A 23,709-nucleotide genomic window follows, 5' to 3' on the forward strand; every position below is an offset into this window, starting at 1 on the left:
AAAAACCAGGGTGGTAGTGGAGCTGCTATAGTTGATCTTGGCACATCTGAGCATGAGGGAAAAATCAACTGGGTTTCCTGCTCGTGAAGGCTAATTAGTGACCTCTACTGGAACAAAACAAGGATGGATTGTGATGCACACATCATGACTAATTTAACTGATCTGTAAAATTAAATTCTTCTCCAAAGGACTGTACAAAAGTTGGGCACAGTGGGGAATGTGTGTTTGGCTGCTGATGTCTGTGATCGTAAATAAAGTTTAATCTCTTCACGATTGCTCACACTCTTTTCCTAAATGCTCCCTTCAATTACATTTTCTAGGTTTTCAGACTCATTTGCATTCCAGTGTTCCTTTGATGTGCTAAACCTCTTCATATTGTCATTGCACTCCACCCACTGGTCTGTGATGGTAGCTGTTTGTAGCCAGAATACTTGATTACATTCTCGGATAACTCACAATGGACCAAAGCACCAATGGGTGCAACACGAAGGACGTGCACACCTATTCTGAGAATGCCGGTTAATATGATACTTGAAATACTTGTCTAATGGGGCATTTATCTGTATGTATAAAATATTTCTCTATTTTTATATCTGAAAAAAAATGTTAGCTCGAAAATCCTAGGGCGATTAATTGCCTCACCATGCTGGGCAGCACAGTTTATACAACCTGAAGAGAAATAACCAGCACGGATATAAGAAGGAAGGTCGTACTACAGACAGTAAAACCTTAAACTCTGCATTTTCTGACTGACATCCACATAGCCCAAGACAAATCTCACTTGGCGTGGGGGCGGAGAATGGGCATCAAACCCGAGATTGGGTCCACGCCACTTCCGCTTGGGAATCGCCTCGAATCGCGCGCGTGCAGTCTGCGCGGCGCTGGTCGGGGGCCATTGAAAGAGGCCCCCGCGGCGATTCTCCGCCAACAACTGGCCGAGTTCCCGACGGCGTGGGTCTCTCATGATTCCAGTCCACGGATCCTTCTCCGGGGTGGCCTCCAGGATGACCAGGGTTCTAATCGGGGGCCACCGATCCGCAGGTCCGTGCAATCTGGGGGGGTGGGCGCTATGTTGTCGGTGCCGGTCTGTGGTGTGGGTCGGCCATGTCGCGCCGCCCTGCCGACCGGCGTGCGCATGGGCGGGCCCCCGACCGGAAGTGCAGGGCTCCATATCAGCAGCCGGAGCCGCGAGGAGCACTCCGGAGCCCTGTTTCCCCCCTGCAAATCGGAGGATCACCCTGGACTTTCTCCAGGTAAGTCCAGAGTGATTCGCGCGCGTTTGTTCGCGGACGTGTGGACATCGCCCCATTATTGGAGAATCCCGCCCCTGAACTTTTCTTGATCTATGTAGATCAATACTACACCGTGTGAAGCTTGTCTCATTAAGGATCCTTACTTTTATTTAAATACTAACTCATTGGCCAGAATTCTCTGGCTGTTGCGTTTCTCTTTTCCCGCTGGCAGTGCACCCCCACCCACAGGTTTCCAGGCACTGGCGTAGCTTTAATGGAAAATCCCATTGACAAGTGAGAGGAAAAGAGAGTCCCGCCGCCAGTGAGTAACACGCCACCGAAAAATATGGGGCTGGGGGACCGGAGAATACCGCCTATAATATACAAATAGATGCTGATTCTAAGTAGTGGAAAAATCGTAGCATAACATTTCTGGTTGTAAAACCCACTGTCATTCTGGTCCAATGGAAAAGTTCATTTACAAAGTGTCCACAGTTTTCTGCAATACCCGTCACTTCCACAGGTTTGCAGCATTGAGGTTTTTCACCAGTAACAATGCCAACGCACTTTTACTAACTTACAGGCGGAGATATGTTTCTAGACCCACTCCTCTTCCTTAAGGTTCTTTTCCCACTTTGTCTTCTCCACCCCTCAATTTAATCATGATTAACCATGTGCAACAACACAAGAGATCAACTAATATATGAATATTTTTAGTGTAACATAATTAAATAGTTACCTTGATTTTCACATGTATGGCAACAACGATCAGCATCCCATATTTTTTTAGACTAAGCAAAGAGAATAAACAGTAAAAAGTTAATATCGTACTTACTCTTCGAATTTACAATAATATAACTTTTGGGGCTGTAAGAATGTAGAGATGGTTATACGTGTTAGTGTATGACTAAAAAAAAGAAAGAGTTTAAACCTCCCATTTGCTTACTCACGTTTTTCTGAAATGCCTCAAGCCACATCACAAACAGAATGCTCAAGTTAAAATAAATTCTATGAAACATTGGCAAATCACTATCTTTTTTAACTGAGAATATCCGGCAGTTGAGAATCTTCTGTTCCCGCCGGGAGTGCATCCGCGTCATTGGGAAAACCCATTGACAAACGGTGGGAAGAAAGAATCCTCGGTGGCTGCAGTGCCGAACCTCACCCCGCTATTCACAGGCACTTTGCCGATTTTGAGGGACTCGAGGAATTTTTCCTGTCGAGCCCAATTGTGGGTTCGACAGGGAAAAACTCCTCGAGTTCCTAAAAATCAGCAAATTGCCTGTGTATAGCGGGGTGAATCTCGGCATTGCAGCCACTGAGAAACATCCTGCCAAACGCGGCCGAAAGCGGACTCAGATTGATTTCCACTGAATCACGCCTGTTATTTTATTATGTAAGCACGAGTGCAGTCCATCAACAAATGACAAGAACCTGCAGTTCTAACATTTGTGGTAAGTATAACAATTCAAAGTCCACAAACTGCATGGATAGCTTCATGAAAATGAAAATCGCTTATTGTCACGAGTAGTCTTCAATGAAGTTACTGTGAAAAGCCCCTAGTCGCCACATTCCGGCGCCTGTTCGGGGAGGCTGGTACAGGAATTGAACCGTGCTGCTGGCCTGCCTTGGTCTGCTTTAAAAGCCAGCGATTTAGCCCAGTGAACTAAACCAGCCAAAATCACTTATTATCACAAGTAGGCTTCAAACGGAGTTACTGTGAAAAGCCCCTAGTCGCCACATTCCGGCGCCTGTTCGGGGAGGCTGGTACGGGAATTGAACCGTGCTGCTGACCTGCCTTGGTCAGCTTTAAAAGCCAGCGATTTAGCCCAGTGTGCTAAACCAGCCCCTAAAGAAAGTTGTGAAGGGAAATTGAAATGAAATGAAATGAAAATCGCTTATTGTCACAAGTAGGCTTCAAATGAAGTTATTGTGAAAAGCCCCATGGTACTCATAAACACTTTGCAGTTATTATACTTGGTATTGAAATATATTATTAGCTTGCCCTGAATTACAGTGTAAGATAACAGTTCTGCATTGTCATAAGCTGAACAGAAAAATCAATTTTGCATCTGACAGCAATGTTAATGCTGACATTGAAGCAATGGCAAAGTAAACATTTCCTTTTGGGATATCAAAACATATTGGGTAGGCTGACCAACATATGGTGATATAACAAATCTGCATTCTATACATCCATATTTTAAAATATCTATATAGTTAAAATAGAATGTTGTGATACATATTTTGTTCCAGTTGTTCAAATATTAAATGCAAAATCTCATGCTAAATTATTTGCAGCATTTAAAATTATTTCACAATATCATGTTTTTTCATCATGTATTGATGCCTCAGTAATATTCTCTGAACAAAGTCAGTTTTAATTGAACTACTTTATCTGTACTTGATCAGGATTCAAGATGAAGAAACATCTGATAAAAATGAACAATATACGGTACAAACCTCAGTGCAAACAGGCTGAGAGGCACAAGTCTTGTTATGTAATGCAATATAAGGCTCATGACAATCGTAGGAAATACAGTTATTGTTGGGATCAAGCCAACGTTCACCATCCTAGGAATGACAAATGCAACATAACAAAACAAGTAAATTCAATGGATGTTTCCAAAGCAAAATAGTACAAATAGTTTAATGTCACCAATTATTGCATGAAGGGGGACATTTGTAGGGTTTTCTTAATCATGATAGTAAATAATCTCAATATATTTTAAAAATATAATAGACTTGAGAGTCCACAGGGAATGTATATCCCACCAAGACTTTAATTGTTAATTCTACCCAAGTTTGCAAGTTTAGGGATGGATTCCTTCAATTCCACACTCTTGCCACTAGATGTACACCTTGAGCACCCAGCCACTGAGGAGAACGGAAGGTTTACTCGCTATGCGGAGAGTTTTATATGTACTAAAGCTCTTCAGAGTTCCAGACCATGATCCTGATCCCGTATCCACTGTTTGGAATACCTGCTCTCATCAGCCATGGTGGCTGCCGATCCTGTCCGGCCTGAACTCTGATGTATAAGGCCCTGCCTTATCTTTGATCTACAAGAGTGGTGTTCAGGCACCGTCCCTTTACAAGGCCCAGCTAAAACCTTTGCACTCGAATGGGATTTGGCATAGTGAATCACCAGTCTAACTTCCAAATCTTCCAAGGGCCTCCTGCTGTATTTACAGAAAGGATGCGGATTTACGGGATCAATATCCTGGTTGCACACATCACAGCCATGAACAACTATTCAGGAAGGACTGGAATTATTAACCTCAAATAGTAAAGCAGAGTTAAAACTGATAGCTCTGATGCAAACGACCTTTCATACAATTTAGCAGAAAATTCTGCTAAATTTAGGATAAAGGTTAGAGAGAAAAGCACACAATATTGTACTATGTCATGTTAAGGCATGTTAATTTGTGAACAATTATACCTGTTGGCAAAAGCTAAATATAATTTCATTTTCATGTTTTGTCTCTTTATTTTGTTGTACTTAAACCTAGAAGAAACTAAACTGAGACATGTAAAGACTTAAAGCAGCAAGATCCAGACATTTCACCTGCAGCAGGCTAGTTTCTAAATTACCCCAGGTTCTCTCACCAGATGATGTATCTTAACATAGACATATTAACATAGAACAATACAGCGCAGTACAGGCCCTTCGGCCCACGATGTTGCACCGAAACAAAAGCCATCCAACCTACACTATGCCATTATCATCCATATGTTTATCTTCTCAACAAATCTGTGTGGATCAAAACATTGCCAATCTAGGCAATAAGTCCCTTGGTCTTACAGAACTTGATTATTGCTGAAAAAAGAGACATTCTATTGAAGCTATCTGCTTTCATCAGCACAGATGCAAGAATGCCAAATTTAAAAGGAAACTGTATGTTGTACTGCACGAGAAAAGGGTCCTGATTGGTTGGCAAGTCAGCTCTGATTGGTTGTGATGTTGCCCTGGCAAATGCACCAGGGCGCTATTGTCCTCATGCTTTGTTTATTCACAAAAGGTACAATGTCTGCACATATTCATTTTGCCTCCAGAAGGTATGTCCCTGTATGAGAATATATACAGCTTTGAGCAAGCATAAGTGAGCTACATTGTGAGCCCCACTGATAAACTTAAATTGGTTGTTAGTGTAATTCTTGGCACACTCCGGGTTAATCAGCAAATGCTACCCAAACGCAGAATGACACGTTCAACATCATGTTCTGAGTTTTGCAAGCATGGATTGGTTGGTTATGGTCAGTACTCTGCTTATTGCAAACAACTGAGGAAAGGTGCTCGTTTGATATTATCTGTCAGTCATTGGAATATAGAGCCTACTTACCTGGTATCACACAGATACTGAAATTCATATATTCAATTACTCATTTGTGTGGTATAAGCTTTTTTTGGCTTGATGGCAGCAACTTGTTAATGGAAGACACCACTCCTGTTGCACTCCATAGAAGCAATGTGAAATAGTTAGCTTCACCTGTTGCTCTAATATTTGAGGTAATTATCCTTCCAGAGTAATCTGAAATATACTGCATATATTTCAGTTCAGAAAGTAGTGGCTTTAGGTCCAGTGAGCAATGATCTGCTCAGCATAACATTAACCCTCAGGATAACTACATCCAATGGTCAAAAGACACATTGGAGTTCCTTCAGCATCACTTGTTGCAGAATTCACCTTAACACCAACCTTGTGAATAGGGCCTGAGCCATTTGCTCAATGTACACGTTTGGCGGTACAATAGGGCACATCAAAGCTATCCTGAGGGATAATGTTGCTGATCGGACCATTGCTTGCTAGGCCTAAGGCCACTATTTTCTGACCTGAAAAGTGTCCAGTCTACATCAAGTTACCCTGGAGATAAGGTATCTCATAAATTTGAGAACAGATGAATCTACCTGCTTCATGCTGCTGTTTCGCAGTGGCAACACAACAGGGGTTTGGTATTGGCAAGATGCTGCTCTCAAGTCAAAAAGCATTCTTCCTATAATACAAATTAGTCAGCTGGAGTGCCAGTACAATGCCTTTTATGTAGGCCAGACATCCCAACACATGGATCGTGTCAACAAGCATGTCCCTTCAGCTGTTCGCAACACGCAGAGTACTGATTACTCTTAACCAACCCGTGCTTCGAAAACTCAGAACATAATGTTCAACATTAGATATGATTGCATAGAACCATAGAATTCCTACAATGCAGAAGAAGGCCATTCAGCCTATCGAGTCTGTACCAACCCTCTGAAAGAGGCACCCTACCAAGGCCCAATCCGCTACTTATCCCTATAACTCCATAACCAAGCTAATCTGCACATTCCTGGATATCAAGAGGCAATTTAGGATGGCCAATCCACCTAACCTGCGCTTCTTTGCACTGTGGGAGGAAACTACAGCACCCGAAGGAAACCCACCCAGACACGGGAGAAAGTGCAAACTCCACACAGTTACTATAGCCTGGAATTGAATCCAGGTCTCTGGTGTAATGAGGCAGCAATGTAAGCCACTGTGCCACCCATGATTGGCAGGATTTGTTGAACAATAGTGAGTGCTAAGAATTACGCTATCAACCAATTTAAGATTATTAACAAGTATTGGTTACAATACGCTTTCTGGAAACTACATGTATTCAGATACAGAGACCTATCTTCTGCAGGCAAAAGGAATATGTCCAGGCATTGCACCATTTTGAATAAACAAAGGTATGGGGATCAATAAGTCCCTGGCTCATTCACGTGGTGATGTCTCAACCAATCGGAGCTGACCTGACAACTAATCAGCATCCTTTTCTAATACAATATAAATAGTTATTCACTTTGAACTTGACGTTTTGGAGTCTGCTCTGATGAGTGCAAGAAAACTCTTCGCCAGCGTCTCTTTTTTCCAGCAATAATCCAGGCAATAATGATACATAAAGAAGGAGTGTTGTACATTTTAATATAAAGAATTTGTAATCCGTAACTCGCACCCAAGTTCTTGCATTTTGAAAATCAAGACAATTGCTGCATTGGCGAGACCATGCAGACGCTGCGACAACGAATGAACGGACATCGCGCGACAATCACCAGGCAGGAATGTTCCCTTCCAGTCGGGGAACACTTCAGCAGTCAAGGGCATTCAGCCTCTGATCTCCAGGTAAGCGTTCTCCAAGGCGGCCTTCAGGAAGCGCGACAACGCAGAATCGCCGAGCAGAAACTTACAGCCAAGTTCCGCACACATGAGTGCGGCCTCAACCGGGACCTGGTATTCATGTCGCATTACATTCATCCCCCACCATCTGGCCTGCAAAATCCTACCAACTGTCCTGGCTTGACACAATTCACACCTCTTTAACCTGGGGTTACCCCATCTCTGGATCTGTAAAGATTTAATTACCTGCTAATGCTCGTATTCCAAGCATTGTCTGGCATCTTTGAATCTGTCTATATATATGTTTCTGGAATATACCTCTTCATTTACCTGAGGAAGGAGCAGCGCTCCGAAAGCTAGTGAGATCGAAACAAATCTGTTGGACTTTAACCTGGTGTTGTAAGACTTCTTACTTTAATTTATTGAACATACGAGATATATCTTCAGGTCATTAACATATTAACATTGGTTAAATGTAATAAAATGACACAATTCCAAAATACAGATGTTTACTTTGAGTCTGTTTTCTCTTCCAAATGTATCCTCTGTAGCCAATAAAAAGTCCTCGATGTCAATATTCCAGCGGAAGCAATGGAATGGTGAAACAACTCCATTCTCTGATATGACAAGTTAATTAAATATATTCTGCATAAAGGAGGTATCAAATTTTGAATCACTTACCGCTCTCCGTGTTCCATTACTGTCCAGGCAACCTGGTTTACAAGGAAAAGTTTAATCAGTTATATGATTTTATGTGATCCAGGATAAAAGATATTCATTAATTCCCATTTTTATCTGACTACAAATTATCAAAAGGATTGTAGATGGAGTGAAGGTAAATAAACTGACATATAGAAAGACATATGGTTTTGACTACAGTTAGTTTCTGCCCAGATTGCCAAGGGAAAGCACCCAGTCACAGCACCTGGTCTTTCAATTAATGATTTCAGAACAGCGGAAACCCCAGCAGAAAAAAAACAGACAGAGCACCAGGTCTTCCTAGAATCTCTTCAGAACAAAAAACCAGCCTCTTTTAAAAAGAAACTATGGTTATAAACAACACCTGCTCAATAGAGGATGCTCTTCTGAGGTAATGGATCATGAAGAGCTATAAAATCAAACAAACCTAAACCTCCTTTGAAATAGCCTGGACCTGTCAATTAAGAGCCTTGCTAAAGTTAATGGACCCTGAAATTTAACGTAGACAATGCAGTTCAAAGCCTTTTTAAAAATAAATTTAGAGTATCCAATTCATTTTTTTCTCCAAATAAGGGGCAATTTAGCGTGGCTAATCCACCTACCCTGCACATCTTTGAGTTGCGGGCGGGGGGGGGGGGGGGGGAGGAATGTGCAAACTCCACACAGACAGTGACCTGGGGCCAGGGTCGGACCCGGGTCCTCAGTGCCATGAGGCAGCTGTGCTAACCACTGCACCACTGTGCCTCCCCAATGCAGTTCAGAGCTTTTAGGCTTCTCAGCAAGCGATGAGGCTTGAAAAGGCTTGAGGGGAATGAAATTGAATGTGAAAAAAGCATTTCAAATGTTTCCAACACATCAAAAAGAATACCTTTACCTTAATTTTATATATCTTTGAAGTTGACATGCGAGGAGAGAGTTTAAAGGTAAAAAGGCTACAGATAGAAAACCTTTTCCTTCATCTGACAGATCGTTGATATGGACACGCTCGGAGAGACATCAAGGTTTTAAGGCTACAGAGAGATTTTAAAGATTTTCAAGGCTGCAGAGGGAACCCTTGCCACATGACCCTCATCCCGGGAATGACCCCCGATCTGGACCCCTCCAGCCCTGCCCAAGCCCCCCCTCTGGCCCTCACCTCCCGTGAAACACCCCCCCTCAACATCACCGAGGTAAGTATAGAGAGGGCATGCACTCCCTTGCTCCCCCTCATGGTCCACAGTGCTTGGACCCTGCTTTCAAAGACCGATACTGATTGCCAGCCGCGGGACTTGCAGCTGGGAGGGAGAATCATGTAAGGCCGCAGCATTCCACTTTAATTTTGCTAATGGGATTGAAATGGATAATGAGTTCTGATCAGATTCTCACTGTTTCTGGGTGAGAACCTGGTCTCGCCAGGGGATCGGGCCGGGAGACTCACAGCAGGCTTGACATCTGGCGAGAATACCGATTTGGTCCTCTCGCCCAGTTCAAGGGGCCATTGAGAATCACGGTTGGGGTTAGCGGACCCAGAGAGTCCGTCCCAACATGACTAAATTGACAACTGATACGTAAAATTATATTTTTGTCCAAAGGCCTGTCCAACCTTTGGGCACTGCAGGGAACGCTATGCTTGACTGCTGACGTCTGTGATATTAAAATTTAATCTCTTCATGATTGTTCACATTCTTTTTTCTAAATGCTCCCTTCTATTACAATTCCTATGTTTTCAGACTTCTTCACTTTCCAGCCTCCCTTTCATATGCTAAACCGCTTCATATTGTCACTGCACTCCACCCACTGGTTTGTGATGGCAGCTGTTTGTAGCCAGAATACGTGATCAGATTCTCAGATAACTCACAATGGAAGAATGTGACAGGGCCCTAAAGCACCAATAGTCATGGGTCCAACATGAAGGGCGTGCACAACAATTTTGAGAATTCCTGTCAGTATGGTACTAGTAAGACTTGTCTAATGGGACAGTCATCTCATCTGTATGTATAATATTTCGTGAAGAGAAATAACCATCACGAATATAGAAAGGAAGGTCGTACTAGAGACTGTAAAGCCAATTAAACCCTGCATTTCCTGACTGACATGCACATCGACCAAAACTAGAACCTGAACTGTTCCTGATCTATATAGATCAATACCACACTGTGTGATGTTTATCTCATTAAGGGGCCTTACTTATATTTAAATACTGAGTCATTTTTCTCCTTAAGATTCAATATACAAATAGATGCTAATTCTAAGTTGTAGATAGATTATAACATTACATTTAAGGTTGTAAAACCCCCTGTTAATCTGGTCCAATGGAAAAGTTCATTTAAAAAAGTGTTCACAGTTCACAAGTCACAAATACTTGTCACTTCTGCAGGTTTTCAGCATTGAGGTTTTCTAGCAATAACAATGCCACAAGTCTTTACACCATGATACCGCAACTCATGCACAAACTGGAAGAAGTTGTTGCAAGTTCAGAAATTAAGACAGTCATCTTGGTTTTTGTTGAGGAAAGAAATAAAGGCCCTTTCAAAATTGAAATAGAACATACAGTGCAGAAGGAGGCCATTCGGCCCATCGAGTCTGCACCGACCTACTTAAGCCCTCATTTCCACCCTATCCCCATAACCCAGTAACCCCACCTCGCCTTTTTGGTCACTAGTGGCAATTTAGCATGGCCAATCCACCTAATCTGCACGATTTGGACAAAATACAAGCAATATTTGAAAAATCTGGACATATTCACTGAAAGAAAATCAGGATGTACTGAAAGCAAAAGAAAAAGGAGAATGTTTATATAAAATATTAAGTCCAGTTAAATAGTAGAAAACTAAAAGCCAGTTCATTTTTTTTCTTGGAAAGTCAGAGCAACACTCAGCCCCCAAAGCACGTTTACCGACACACAGGCTGAGATAGGTTTCTGGACCCACTCTTCTTTCTTAAAGTTCTTTTCCTACTTAGTCTTCTCCACCCCTCAATTTAAACATGATTAGTCATGTGCAGCAGCACAAGAGATCAACTAATATATGAATATTTCTTTAGTGTAATATAATTAAATGGTTACCTCTACATGTATAGCAGCATTTGTCAGCATCCCATATTCTGTAGGACTAAACAAAGAGAATAAACAGTAAAAAGTTAATATCGTACCCACTCTTTGAATTTACAGCAATGTAACCTTTTTACCTGCAAGAATATAGAGATGGTCATACGTGTTAGAATATGACTGAAAAACCTTCCATTTGCTTACTCATGTTCTTCTGAAATGCCTCAAGCCACTTCACAAACGACATGCTCAATTTAAAATAATTTCTACGAAACATTGCAAATTCACCACCCTTTTTTAAGAGCTATTAATTAGCAACTCATTTCTAAGAATCAGAATCTTCTGATGTAGTTACCATTTCACCACTTTAATGACATCTGTTTGTGATGTATGTTTGAGTCATAGAGAGTCCTAGTCTAAACCTCCTCCCACCAACTGACAAACAAAGCAAATAAAAAAATAAGAAAGGAAGTGCAAAGGACACAGAAAGCAGAGAAAAATGAAATGTTTGCACAGAGGATTAGTGAATAAAAAGTGGGTAATTTACTTTGTCTTTATGCCAATGGAAGATTTACTTTTGGTTGGGAGACAGAAGTCCCATGGTAACTAGTCAGTACTGCCTGCATTAGATGTACACTGAGGCCCATGGCGTAAAGCCGGAGATAAATGTGGATTCAAACATGTCAGACAGAGCGCCTTGTGGTTTACCAACTGTAGTAGTTTTGGGAGGGAAGACAGGACAAGAATTAGGGCCAATGTACGATAAGAATGTGTTGTTCTCTGTTTTGGGTTCTCTGCTTTACCTGGGTGGCTTGGATTTGTAATGATGAACAAAGAACAACAAGCTTTGTTAACTAACAAAACTAATTTATTGACACTACTGAATAAGATTCGTACGTATTCCTAAAGTATGAGGTCATTACATTAAACTATGCTATCTCTAACTGCAGAACTCTCAAATATACAACTGATCTACCTTATGCCTAAACATCTTTTACCCAAAATCCCAGAATTCACATGATATTTAAATGCCTGTTCAGTGGTTCCCTCCAGTGGTAAGAAGCATTAACATTAACTTGTTAACTCTTTACAGGCTAATATACATATCATGACAAGCAATACAGAGATATTGTGAGACACACAACTGAGAGAAGAGGTGAAGAAAGAGACGTTAATTTATTAGGTGAGCACATGCACAGTCCATCAACAAATGACAATAACCTGCAGTTCTAATGCTTGTAATAAGTATAAGTTATAAGTGGAACTCCTTTATGCTGGAAGTGATTGGGATGCCATTTTTACATCTCCCAACACCTCCCCCCCCCGACATAACTCCCGGACTGGGCCTGATCCCCATTTATGGGGCCGAGTACTGTACGGTGCACAGCTGGAGGGCTCTTCTGCGAGGATAGTAGAGGCCGGGTGGCCGTTAGATCCAGCCCGAGCACGGCTAAGTGGATTCTTAAACTCACTTAGCCGTGTGAGACTGGGACCCACCCATTGTGGACAGGAGCCGGATCGCGACGCCTCAAGAGATCTGGTTATATCTTGCGAGGTGTAACAGCCTCCTCCAAGATCTACCGACAGTGTCGAGCCCTGATTCGGCGGGACGTTGCCGGTAGATCACACCCATAGCTAAAATAGAATATTGTGGTACAAACTTTGTTCCAGATTTTCATAAATTAAATTAAATACAACATTTCATGCTAGATAATTGCTGCAGTTAATATTGTGTCGCAATATCATGCTTATAGTAATATCATAGAATCACTACAGTGTAGAAGGAGGCCATTCGAATATTGGTCTGCACCGATCCTCCTAAAGAGCACCATATTTTGGCCCACTCCCCCACCCTACTTCTGCAACAGCATACCCTAACCTGCACATCTTTGGACTGGAGGAGTAAAACCAGAGCACCAGGAGGAAACCCAGGCAGACATGGGGAGAAAGCGCAAACTCCTCACAGTGACTCAATTGAACCTGGGTCCCTGGCACTGTGAGGGAGGACTGCTAACCACTGTGCCACCATATCCTCTGAACAAAGTTAGTCTTAATCCAACTACTTTATCTGTACTTGATTCGAGATGAAGAAACATCTGGTAAAGATGAACAATATACGGCACAAACCTCACTGCAAACAGTCTGAGAGTCACAACTCTTTGTCTCTGTTATGACAATAGAGTGAACACATCTGTAGGAGGTACAAGAATTGCTGGAATCAAGCCAGTGTTCACCTTCCTAAGAATGACAAATGCAACACAATAAAATAAGTACATTCAACGGATGTTTCCAAAGCAAAAATATCACCAGTTATTGCAATCAGGGGACATTTGTAGGATTTCATAATCAGCATGGGAAATGATATCAATATACTTTTTATTTGTAATTGGCCTGAGAGTTGACAGGGAATGTACAACCCTCCAAGACTTTCGTTGCTAATTCTACCCACATTTCCGTGTTTAGGGATGGATTCCTTCAGTTCCACACTCTTGCCACTAGAGGTACACCTTGAGCACCCAGCCACTGAAGAGAACGGAAGGTTTACTAACTGAAGAGTTTTTATATGTACTAAAGCTCTTCAGATGTTCCAGACCATGATCCTGATCCCATATCCACCATTTGGAATACCTGCTCTCATCAGACATGGTGCTGTAAGGGGGCTTGGGGGAGCCTGAAGACGGGGGACCCCCAGGGATCCCATAGCGGGATATCTTCACTTGGGGGGTGTGGGGTAGTGCCCATGTTTTTTTTGGGGGGGGCATTGCCAATGGGTGGGGGACCCAAAAGCTCACTTAGAGATCGGACCACCCTTTCAAAATGGTGGACTGATCTCTGAGTTCAGCTTCCGAGTGCTAAAAAATATTCTGTGGGCTAAACTGGTGAGAAACTCACCAGGGCCAAATAAGTGACTAAGTGTCATTGAATAGCGCTAGGGAACTCGCCAAACTCCCTGAAAAGCCCGCCACAAATGAACTTAGAAAATCTTTGGGAGAAAGGGCACCCTACATGTATTCAGAGGCAGAGACTACCTTCTGCAGCCAAAAGGAATATGTGCAGACATTGCACCATTTTTGAATAAACAAAGGCATGGGAACAATTACTCCCTGGCTCATTCACCATGGTGAAGTCTCAGCCAATCAGAGCTGACTTAACAACTAATTAGCACCTTTTTCTAATGTATAATGACCTCCAATTGGCATTATTGGTTGGCCAATTGGAGTATGAGCTCCCTCAATGATAGCTCATTGAGGGGGCCCATATAAGCACCTGTGTAGGCTTTGTGAGGCAGTCTTAGGTTGACTGGAATGCTAGCAGCACTGTTTGGAGCTGCTGTTGTATAATAAGTTATTGCAAATAACTACTGGTGTGGTGACGGAATCCCTGCCTCCTGTGGATTATTACATAATGCAATATACATTGTTATTCCCTTTGGAACTTGATGTGGTGTCTGCTCTGATGAGTGCAAGATAAAACTTCGTCAGCATCTCTTTTTTCCAGCAATAATGATACTTAAAGGGGGAACATAATACATTTTGAAAATCAAAACAATTGCTGCATTTAACTTATTGAATGTACTAAGTGTACCTTCAGGTCATTAACATATTACATGTTAACACTGGTTAAATGTAATAAAATGACACAATTCCAAAAGGCAGATGTTCACTTTGAGTCTGTTTTCTTTTCCAAATGTATCCTCTGTGGCCAATCAAAACTCCTCAATGTTAATGTTCCAGCAGAAGCAATGGAATGGTGAAACAACTCCACCCTCTAATATGACAAGTTAATTAAATATATTCTGCATCAAGAAAATATCAAATTCCGAATCACTTACCGATCTCCGTGTTCCGTTATTGTCCAGGCAACCTGGTTTACAAGGAAAAGCTCAATCAGTTCTATGATTTTATGTGATACAGGGATCAAAGACATTCATGAATTCCTATTTTTATCTGACCACAAAACTGATTGCATATTGAGTTGAGCTAAAAATAAACCTTACATGTAGAAACACAATTCTTTTTGTCTTCAGATAGCTTCTGTCCAGGTGGGCAAAAGCAACCTTCTTCATAAGAGGCGAGCATCATCCCCGGTATCAGCTTACTAAAAATGAGAATGCAGCCATTAGTATTTTAAAGAGTAGCCAATAATGGCCATACTTGTATTTAGGTCTTAACCCAGCAGTAATGCTCCAGCACTGACCCTGCTATATGTTGTGTGTCTGGTGGGAAAGCAGTAAACCTGATGGGTTACCACGGACATCTATATGGCACCTGCCTGTCTTCTATTAATGAAAGGTGGGTGCAAGTTTCTCATGCTCCTTGCTGTAGGCCTATTAATACATGGTAGTGGTTCTGGTCCTCACATGGTTGACCAGGAATTCTCAGAAATGGTGGCGTCCCAGTGCAGCCCGGAATTACATGCAGTTTCTTGTGGAACGTCTGAGGAAATTTCACTTTTTTTTTCATCTTTATTATTGTCACAAATAAGCTTACATTAGCACTGCAATGAAGTTCCTGTGATAATCCCATAGTCACCACACTCCAGCGCCTGTTCGGGTACACTGGGGGAGAATCCAGAATGTCCAATTCACCTAACAAACACATCTTTCGGGACTTGTGGGAGGAAACCAGAGCATCCGGAGGAAACCCACGCAGACAGGGGGAGACTGTGCAGACTCCGCACAGACAGTGACCCAAGCCGGGAATCGAATCTGGGACCCTGGAGCTTTGAAGCAATAGTGCTAACCGTTGTGCTACCGTGCCACCCAAATTCAGACCAAATTAAAATGTTAACCTGTTAAAGATAGCTTTTTAAAAATTAAATTGGGGTTCACTAAAATGTGGTTGTCGATCAGTGTTTGTACTATATGCATTTCCTGATCTAATGTCCGAGTTAAATTGCACACTTGGCATGATTGTTTGGATTTGTTGCCAATGCAAAACTACTTGGAAGAATTGGTATTGTACTTTGATCGTGTTTTTCAGTTTTAATCTAATAAGTTAAATTTTTGTGCTTGTTCATTCAAGGGATGGATCACTGGCAAGGTCAGCATTTATTGTCCACTATTAATGGCCCTTGAGCAGGTGGTGGTTAACGGCCTTCTTGAGCCACTGGGTGCTGTGGACACACCCATTGTAGTGTTGGGGAGAAATTTCCAGGATTTTGCTGCTGTGAAGATGAAGGAGTGACATTACAGTTCCAAGACAGGTAAATGACTCAGAGAGGAACTTGCAGGTGGTGGCATTCCCATAAACCTATTGCCTGTTCTTGTAGATGGGGGAAAAAGTGGGTTCAGAAGCTGCTGTCGATTAACTCCGGGAAGGTTTCTGTGGTGCATCTTGTAAATGGTACTACTGTGCACCAGTGGTGGAAGTGGTGAATGTTTAAAGTGTAGGTCAAGTAAGTTGCTTTGTCCTGCATGGTGACGAGCTTCTTCAGTGTTTGTAGAGCAGGACTCATGCAGACAAGTGAAGGCATTCCATCACACTCTTGACTTATGTCTTGTAGTTGGTGAAAAGGTTTTAGAGAGTCTGAAAGTGAGGCGACACCTTAGAAAACCTAATCTCTGACCATCTCGTAAAGCCATGTTATTTATATACCTGATCAAATTAAACTTTTGGGTCAATAGTAACACCTCTCCTTATATCCCAGGATGCTAATAGCAGGTATTTGGTGGTGGTGAGGCTGTTGGATGTTAAAGGAAGTGTATGACTCAGACCAAGCCTTTGAGATTGGCCAATTGGAATACAAGTTCCCCGATTAGTGGCCCAATCAGGGAAGCTCTTCTTTGTATATAACAGGGAGTGTCAGCTCCTCTGCACTCCCAGTGTAGACAACAAGTGGAATGCACCTGGTTGTCTTGCTGTTGTTAATAAAAGGGATTCTGGTGAAGGGACTTTTGCCACCATGTACTTATTACAGGAAGGTGGTTACATATTTTCTTGATGGATGTGCTTGTTGCCTGCCACAAATGTGGAATGGTAGTTACTTGCCACTTATCAGCCTAAGTGTGAATGTTGTCCCAGTCCTATTTGATGCAGGCATAGATATCTTTATTTTCTGAGAAGCTGTAAATTGAACTGAACACTATTCAGTGAACATCCTCACTTCTGATCCTATGATGGGAGGGAAGGTTATTGATGAACTTTCTGAGGATTGTTGGACCTGAGCAACTCCTGTGGTAATGTGCTGAGGCTAAGATGATTGGTCTCCAACAATAATGTTCCTTTGGGCATATTTCTGGCCTGTATAAATTTTTCCCCCTAGTATTTCCATGCCTTGGATTTCTAAGAACACAGGCCATATGATTGGTCATTTGAGCCTGCTCCATCATTCAATCAGATTGACGCATCACTTTGGTCAACTGCACCTTTTCACTTTATCCCCATAGCCTTGATATCCCTGTTATCCCAAATTATTGACCTTAATTTGCAGGTTTGGCTGAGCACACAATTTTCGTCCTCGCCGGCAGCGGTGGTGAGGCGGACTTGGCAATGGAGAATCCCACCCCACATCTCATTCTCCCAAACTCTCAGAAACAAAGGCCTAGTCTACTCAGTCTCTTTATATCCTCACGAACTCCAGAAGACATGGACTGTAAATACAAGCTGTGCAGGGTGAAATGAGATTCTCATTGCCTGTTGTGACCAAATTGATGAGGGAAGGGGAAAGGTCAATTTTGATGCTAAGCTTTTGTAATGGGCACACGATAATATATAAAACTTAATCAAACTGAAATTGCATGCAAGAGACTATATCATACTTACTTGTTTTCGCAATAATCGTCTCTCTTCCTTTCGCAAGGCTTATAAACGAATGTTGCAGTGCAGTTGAAAGCTATTTAAAAAGTGATTAAAAAATACACAAGCAGTCAGAGAAACCATCAGAAATGAAAGAATTCCTGACCTAATTTTAAATGAACTGAAACTAGTAATACCATTCCCCTGAGCCGAACATTTAAAAAGAAATATATATATTTATTAAGAATTTTAACACAATTTTTCACCCTTCCAAACCCGCCCCCGCCCCCCCCCCCCCGTAACAAAAAGAAAGAAAGCGCACATAGCAAGACATGAACATGGTAAATCGATATGATACAGAGCTTTGTACATTGGATTCCTCTCGAACATGTCAGTTTTCCAGATCCTTCATGTATTTTCTTGCTCAAATACCCCCCAAACAAGCCCCCCTTCCCCCTCCTCCCTCCCCCCCCCCCCCGCCCCCGCAAGACATCCCCCCCCCCCCCCCCGGGTTGCTGCTGCTGACCGACCTTCATCTAACGCTCCGCGAGATAGTCTAGGAATGGTTGCCACCGCCTGTAGAACCCCTGAGCAGACCCTCTCAAGGCAAACTTTATCCTCTCCAATTTGATAAACCCTGCCGTATCATTTATCCAGGCCTCCACGCTGGGGGGCTTCGCCTCCTTCCACATTAGCAAGATCCTTCGCCGGGCTACTAGGGACGCAAAGGCCAGAATGCCGGCCTCTTTCGCCTCCTGCACTCCCGGCTCGTCCACTACTCCAAATAGTGCTAGCCCCCAGCTTGGCTTGACCCGGACTTTCACCACCTTAGATACTGTTCCCACCACTCCCCTCCAGAACCCCTCCAGTGCCGGGCATGACCAAAACATATGGACATGGTTTGCCGGACTTCCTGAGCACCTCCCACATCTGTCCTCTACCCCAAAGAACTTACTCAGCCTCGCCCCCATCATGTGCGCTCTATGAACCACCTTAAATTGTATCAGGCTAAGCCTGGCACACGAAGAAGAGGAATTAACCCGACTTAGGGCATCAGCTCATAGCCCCTCCTCAATCTCCTCCCCCAGCTCCTCCTCCCATTTACTCTTCAGCTCCTCTACCAACGCCTCCCCCTCTTCTTTCATCTCCTGGTATATCGCCAACACCTTGCCCTCTCCGACCCATACACCCGAGATCACCCTGTCTTGAATCTCCTGTGCCGGAGCAACGGGAATTCCCTCACCTGTCGCCTCACAAAAGCCCTCACCAGCATGTATCTGAAAGCATTTCCCGGGGGAGTAGCCCAAACTTCTCCTCCAGTGCCCCTAGGCTCGCAAACGTCCCATCAATGAACAGGTCCCCCATTCTTCTAATCCCTGCTCGATGCCAGCTCTGAAACCCCCCATCCACCCTCCCTGGGACAAACCTATGGTTACCCCTGATCGGGGACCACACCGAGGCTCCCATTGCACCCCTGTGCCGTCTCCACTAGCCCCAGATCGTGAGCGTTGCCGCCACCACCGGACTCGTGGTGTACCTTGTCAGCGAGAGCGGCAGCGATGCCGTCATCAGCGCCCCCAGGCTCGTTTCCTTGCAGGACGCCATCTCCAACTTCTTCCATGCCGCCCCCTCTCCCTCCATCACCCACTTACGGATCATCGCCACATTTGCTGCCCAGTAGTAGCTCCCTAGATTCGGCAGCGCCAACGCTCCTCGGTCCCTACTGCGCTCCAGAAACCCTCTCCTTATCCTCGGGGTCTTATTCGCCCACACAAAACCCATAATACTCCTGCCTACCCTCTTAAAAAAGGCCTTGGTGATTACAATTGGAAGGCACTGGAACACAAAAAGAAACCTCGGGAGGACCACCCTTTTGACCGACTGCTCTCTACCCGCTAGCAAGAGCGGCAACATGTCCCATCATTTGAAGTCCTCCTCCATCTGCTCCACCAGCCTCGTCAGATTAAGTTTATGTAGGGCCCCCCAACTCCTAGCTATTTGGATCCCCAGGTACCGAAAACTCTTTTCCGCCCTCCTCACCGGTAGACCATCTATCCCCCTTTCCTGGTCTCCTGACTGTATACAAAAAGCTCACTCTTCCCTACATTAAGCTGAAAGCCCGAAAAATCCCCAAACTCCCTTAGAGTCTGCATGACCTCCACCATCCCCTCCACTGGATCCGCCACATACAGCAACAGGACGTCTGCATAAAGCGATACTCGATGCTCCTCTCCCCCTCGGACCATCCCCCTCCATTTCTTAGACTCCCTTAATGACATGGCCAAGGGTTCAATTGCTAATGCAAACAACAGGGGGGACAGGGGGTACCCCTGCCTCGTCCCACGATACAGCCGAAAATACTCCGACCTCCGCCGATTCGTAACCACACTCGCCACCGGGGCTCTGTATAGGAGCTTAACCCAACAAATAAACCCTCCCCCGAACCCAAACCTACGCAGCACTTCCCAGAGGTACTCCCACTCCACTTGGTCAAAGGCCTTCTCCGCGTCCATAGCCGCCACTACCTCCGTCTCTCCCTCCACCGATGGCATCATTATTACGTTTAAGAGCCGCCGCACATTGGTGTTTAGCTGCCTACCCTTTACAAATTCCGTCTGGTCCTCGTGGATCAACCCCGGGACACAGTCCTCGATCCTCGTAGCCAGCACTTTTGCCAGAAACTTAGCATCCACGTTGAGGAGCGAGATCAGCCTGTACGACCCACATTGCAGTGGGTCCTTGTCCCGCTTCAGGATTAAAGAGATCGTCGCCTCCGACATTGTCGGGGGCAGGGTCCCTCCCTCCCTTGCCTCATTAAAAGTCCTCACTAGCAACGGGGCCAACAGGTCTACGTACTTCCTATAGAACTCAACCGGGAACCCGTCCGGTCCCGGGGCCTTCCCTGCCTGCATACTCCCCAGACCTTTGATCAGCTCCTCCAACCCAATTGCTGCCCCCAAACCAGCCACCTCCTGCTCTTTCACCATCGGGAACCTCAGTTGGTCCAAGAATCGTCGCATCCCCTCTTCCCCTGCTAGGGGCTGGGATCTGTACAGCTCCTCATAGAAGGCCTTGAATGCCTCATTTACTTTCGTCACACTCCGCACCATAGCTCCCCTTCCATCCTTGACTCCACCTATTTCCCTCGCTGCCATCCTCTTACGGAGCTGGTGTGCCAGCATCCGACTCGCCTTCTCCCCATATTCATATGTCGCCCCCTGCGCTTTCCTCCACTGTGCCTCTGCCTTCCCGGTGGTTAACAGGTCAAACTCTGTCTGGAGACGTCGCCTTTCCCTAAGTAGTCCCTCTTCAGGGGCCTCTGCGTATCTCCTGTCCACTCTTAAAATCTCCCCCACTAACCTCTGCCTTTCCATGCCCTCTATCTTCTCCCTATGAGCCTTGATGGAGATTAGCTCTCCCGTGATCACCACCTTCAGCGCCTCCCATACCACCCCCACCTGCACCTCCCCATTGTCGTTGGCCTCCAAGTACCTTTCAATACACCCCCTCACCCTCCCACACACCGCCTCATCTGCCAGCAGTCCCACATCCAACCGCCACAACGGGCGTTGGTCCCTCTCCTCTCCCAGCTCCAGTTCCACCCAGTGTAGGGCGTGATCTGAAATGGCTATGGCCGAATACCCCGTTCCCTCCACTTTCGGGATCAGCGCCCTGCCCAGAACAAAAAAGTCTATCCGGGAGTAGGCTTTGTGCACGTGGGAGAAAAAAGAAAATTCCCTGGTCTGCGGCCTGGCAAACCTCCACGGGTCCACTCTCCCCATCTGATCCATAAACCCCCTAAGCACCTTGGCCGCAGCCGGCCTCTTTCCGGTCCTAGATCTGTAGCGATCCAGTGCTGGGTCCAACACCGTATTAAAATCCCCACCCATTATCAAGCTTCCTATCTCCAGGTCCGAAATGCGCCCCAACATGTGCTTCATGAATCCGGCATCATCCCAGTTCGGGGCGTATACATTTACCAATACCACCCACGTCCCCTGCAACTTACTGCTCACCATCACGTATCGACCTCTATTGTCCACTACGATATTCTTGGCGTCAAACGACACCCGTTTCCCCACCAATATTGCCACCCCTCTGTTCTTCGCATCCAGCCCCGAATGGAATACCTGTCCTACCCATCCCTTTCTTAACCTGACCTGATCCGCCACCTTCAAATGTGTCTCCTGAAGCATGACCACGTCTGCCTTCAGGCTCTTTAAGTGCGCGAGCACTCGGGCCCTCTTTACCGGCCCATTCAGGCCCCTCGCATTCCACGTTATCAGCCGGATTGGGAGGAAACCCACACAGACACGGAGAGAACGTGCACACTTCACACAGACAGTGACCCAAGCCGGGAATCAAACCTGGAACCTGGCACCCTGAAGCAACTGTACTAGCCACTGTGCTACCGTGCTGCCCTTTTAGAACTTAAGAACTTTTGTAGGTGAAAACTAATTAAATAGTTTAGGCACATGAAATAAAGAAGAGCCATGGAGAGTGATTTGGATCTCCGAGCATAGGAGATGAACAGAGCAAAAAATCATTAGTCAGGGAGATGGAGCAAGGAGAAGTCAATTATTGGTTGCATGCCTTGTCCCGTTACATCTTTATCCTTCTCCACCCTTCCTACAGGAAGGAGACACACAACTCTATGTTCATCCTGCCATTCTGCAGACACCACAGAAGATACTGGCATTGTCGTTTCCAGATCCGACATGACGGCCAGCAGTGGAGAAGGTGAGCCTTGAGATGGGGTATTGTGAGAAAGTCATGCCTTATTTTAACATTGGTTTCATTTACTTAGTGGGCTGAAATCACTGGTTGAGTTTTAAAAGACTGAACAACAGCAATTCAGTGACTCAACACAACAGCTTCTTAGTGGGGTGGGTGTGGGGGGGGGGGGATTGTGAGGGGCAGGGGTTGGGGGGGGGGGGGGACAAACATATGCATAATGCTACCTTTTAAATTCCAAAACCGTTAAAATGGTGTCGGGCTGTCTGGAAGAATCTATTAAAGATAATCACCTTAGAGGAATGTGAATAACCACATCTCCCGACCCATTCACAAAACTTTCAGACAATCACCTGCACCTTTAACTGGAGGGGGAAACATGCCAGTCGATAAAATTACTTTAGGCAATGGAGCCTAGCTGAGAAAGGAAAACTCCCAGCCATAATCTAATAATGTTGAAACCAAGGACCTGGACTCAACTTGCTGACCTTGTTTGGGTCACTGGTCAGATGGTGGGAGGGAATTATGTGGTTTGTCAGCTAACCTTTTTTAAAGTTTTTGAAGAACTGCTTTTTTTCCCCCCAAGCCAGAGAGCATAGGAAGGAGGACCTTACTGGATACTATCGCTCTCTCTATCCATCCTACAACCTCCCCTAGCTGTTGTTTGACCATCCAAACAGCGTAGGCAATGTTTTAAGAATCATCCTAGCAGCTGCTGACTCAAGAAGGATATGTTGTGCCCAATTCTCCCATCGGGAGACCAAGTCCCGACGTCGGAGTGAAAACTGGAGTGTTTCACTCCGGCGTCGGAGGCCGTTCCCAGCCCCCTATTCTCCCGCGCCCGGGGGGGCTAGGAGTGGTGCCGTGTCATTTACGCGCGCCGGGCCTTGGCGCCACGTAAAAGCGGCGGCGCGTAAATGACGTCATCCGCGCATGCGCAGGTTGACCGGCGCCAACCCGCGCATGCGCTGTTGCTGTCCTCCCCGTGGCTGCCCCGCAAGAAGATGTCGGATGGATCTTGCGGGGCGGCGGAGGAAAGGAGGTCCTCCTTCAGCGAGACCGGCCCGCCGATCGGTGGGCACCGATTGTGGGCCAGACCCCTTATGAGTCGTCCCCCCCGGTGCAGGAACCCCCCTTCCTCCCACCCC

The 23,709-nt window shown here is 44.9% G+C and overlaps 1 protein-coding gene across 5 annotated transcripts in view; it reads right to left on the reverse strand.

Moving 5' to 3' along the window:
* Nucleotides 1-23,709, reverse strand: part of LOC140388049 (uncharacterized) — a 110,949-nt gene that overhangs the window by 5,923 nt on the left and 81,317 nt on the right. For all 5 annotated transcript variants that reach the window (XM_072471643.1, XM_072471640.1, XM_072471642.1 and 2 more), the window contains 8 exons: nt 17,855-17,924; nt 15,088-15,188; nt 14,923-14,954; nt 13,218-13,328; nt 11,109-11,154; nt 8,048-8,079; nt 3,696-3,806; nt 1,972-2,023 (listed from right to left, as the gene is read on the reverse strand). In XM_072471643.1, the coding sequence (XP_072327744.1) occupies nt 1,972-2,023; nt 3,696-3,806; nt 8,048-8,079; nt 11,109-11,154; nt 13,218-13,328; nt 14,923-14,954; nt 15,088-15,188; nt 17,855-17,924 (555 nt within the window). The remainder of the gene's footprint in view (nt 1-1,971; nt 2,024-3,695; nt 3,807-8,047; nt 8,080-11,108; nt 11,155-13,217; nt 13,329-14,922; nt 14,955-15,087; nt 15,189-17,854; nt 17,925-23,709) is intronic.

The sequence above is a fragment of the Scyliorhinus torazame genome, chromosome 13 (assembly GCF_047496885.1).
Source record: "Scyliorhinus torazame isolate Kashiwa2021f chromosome 13, sScyTor2.1, whole genome shotgun sequence".
NCBI classification, from domain to species: Eukaryota; Metazoa; Chordata; class Chondrichthyes; order Carcharhiniformes; family Scyliorhinidae; genus Scyliorhinus; species Scyliorhinus torazame.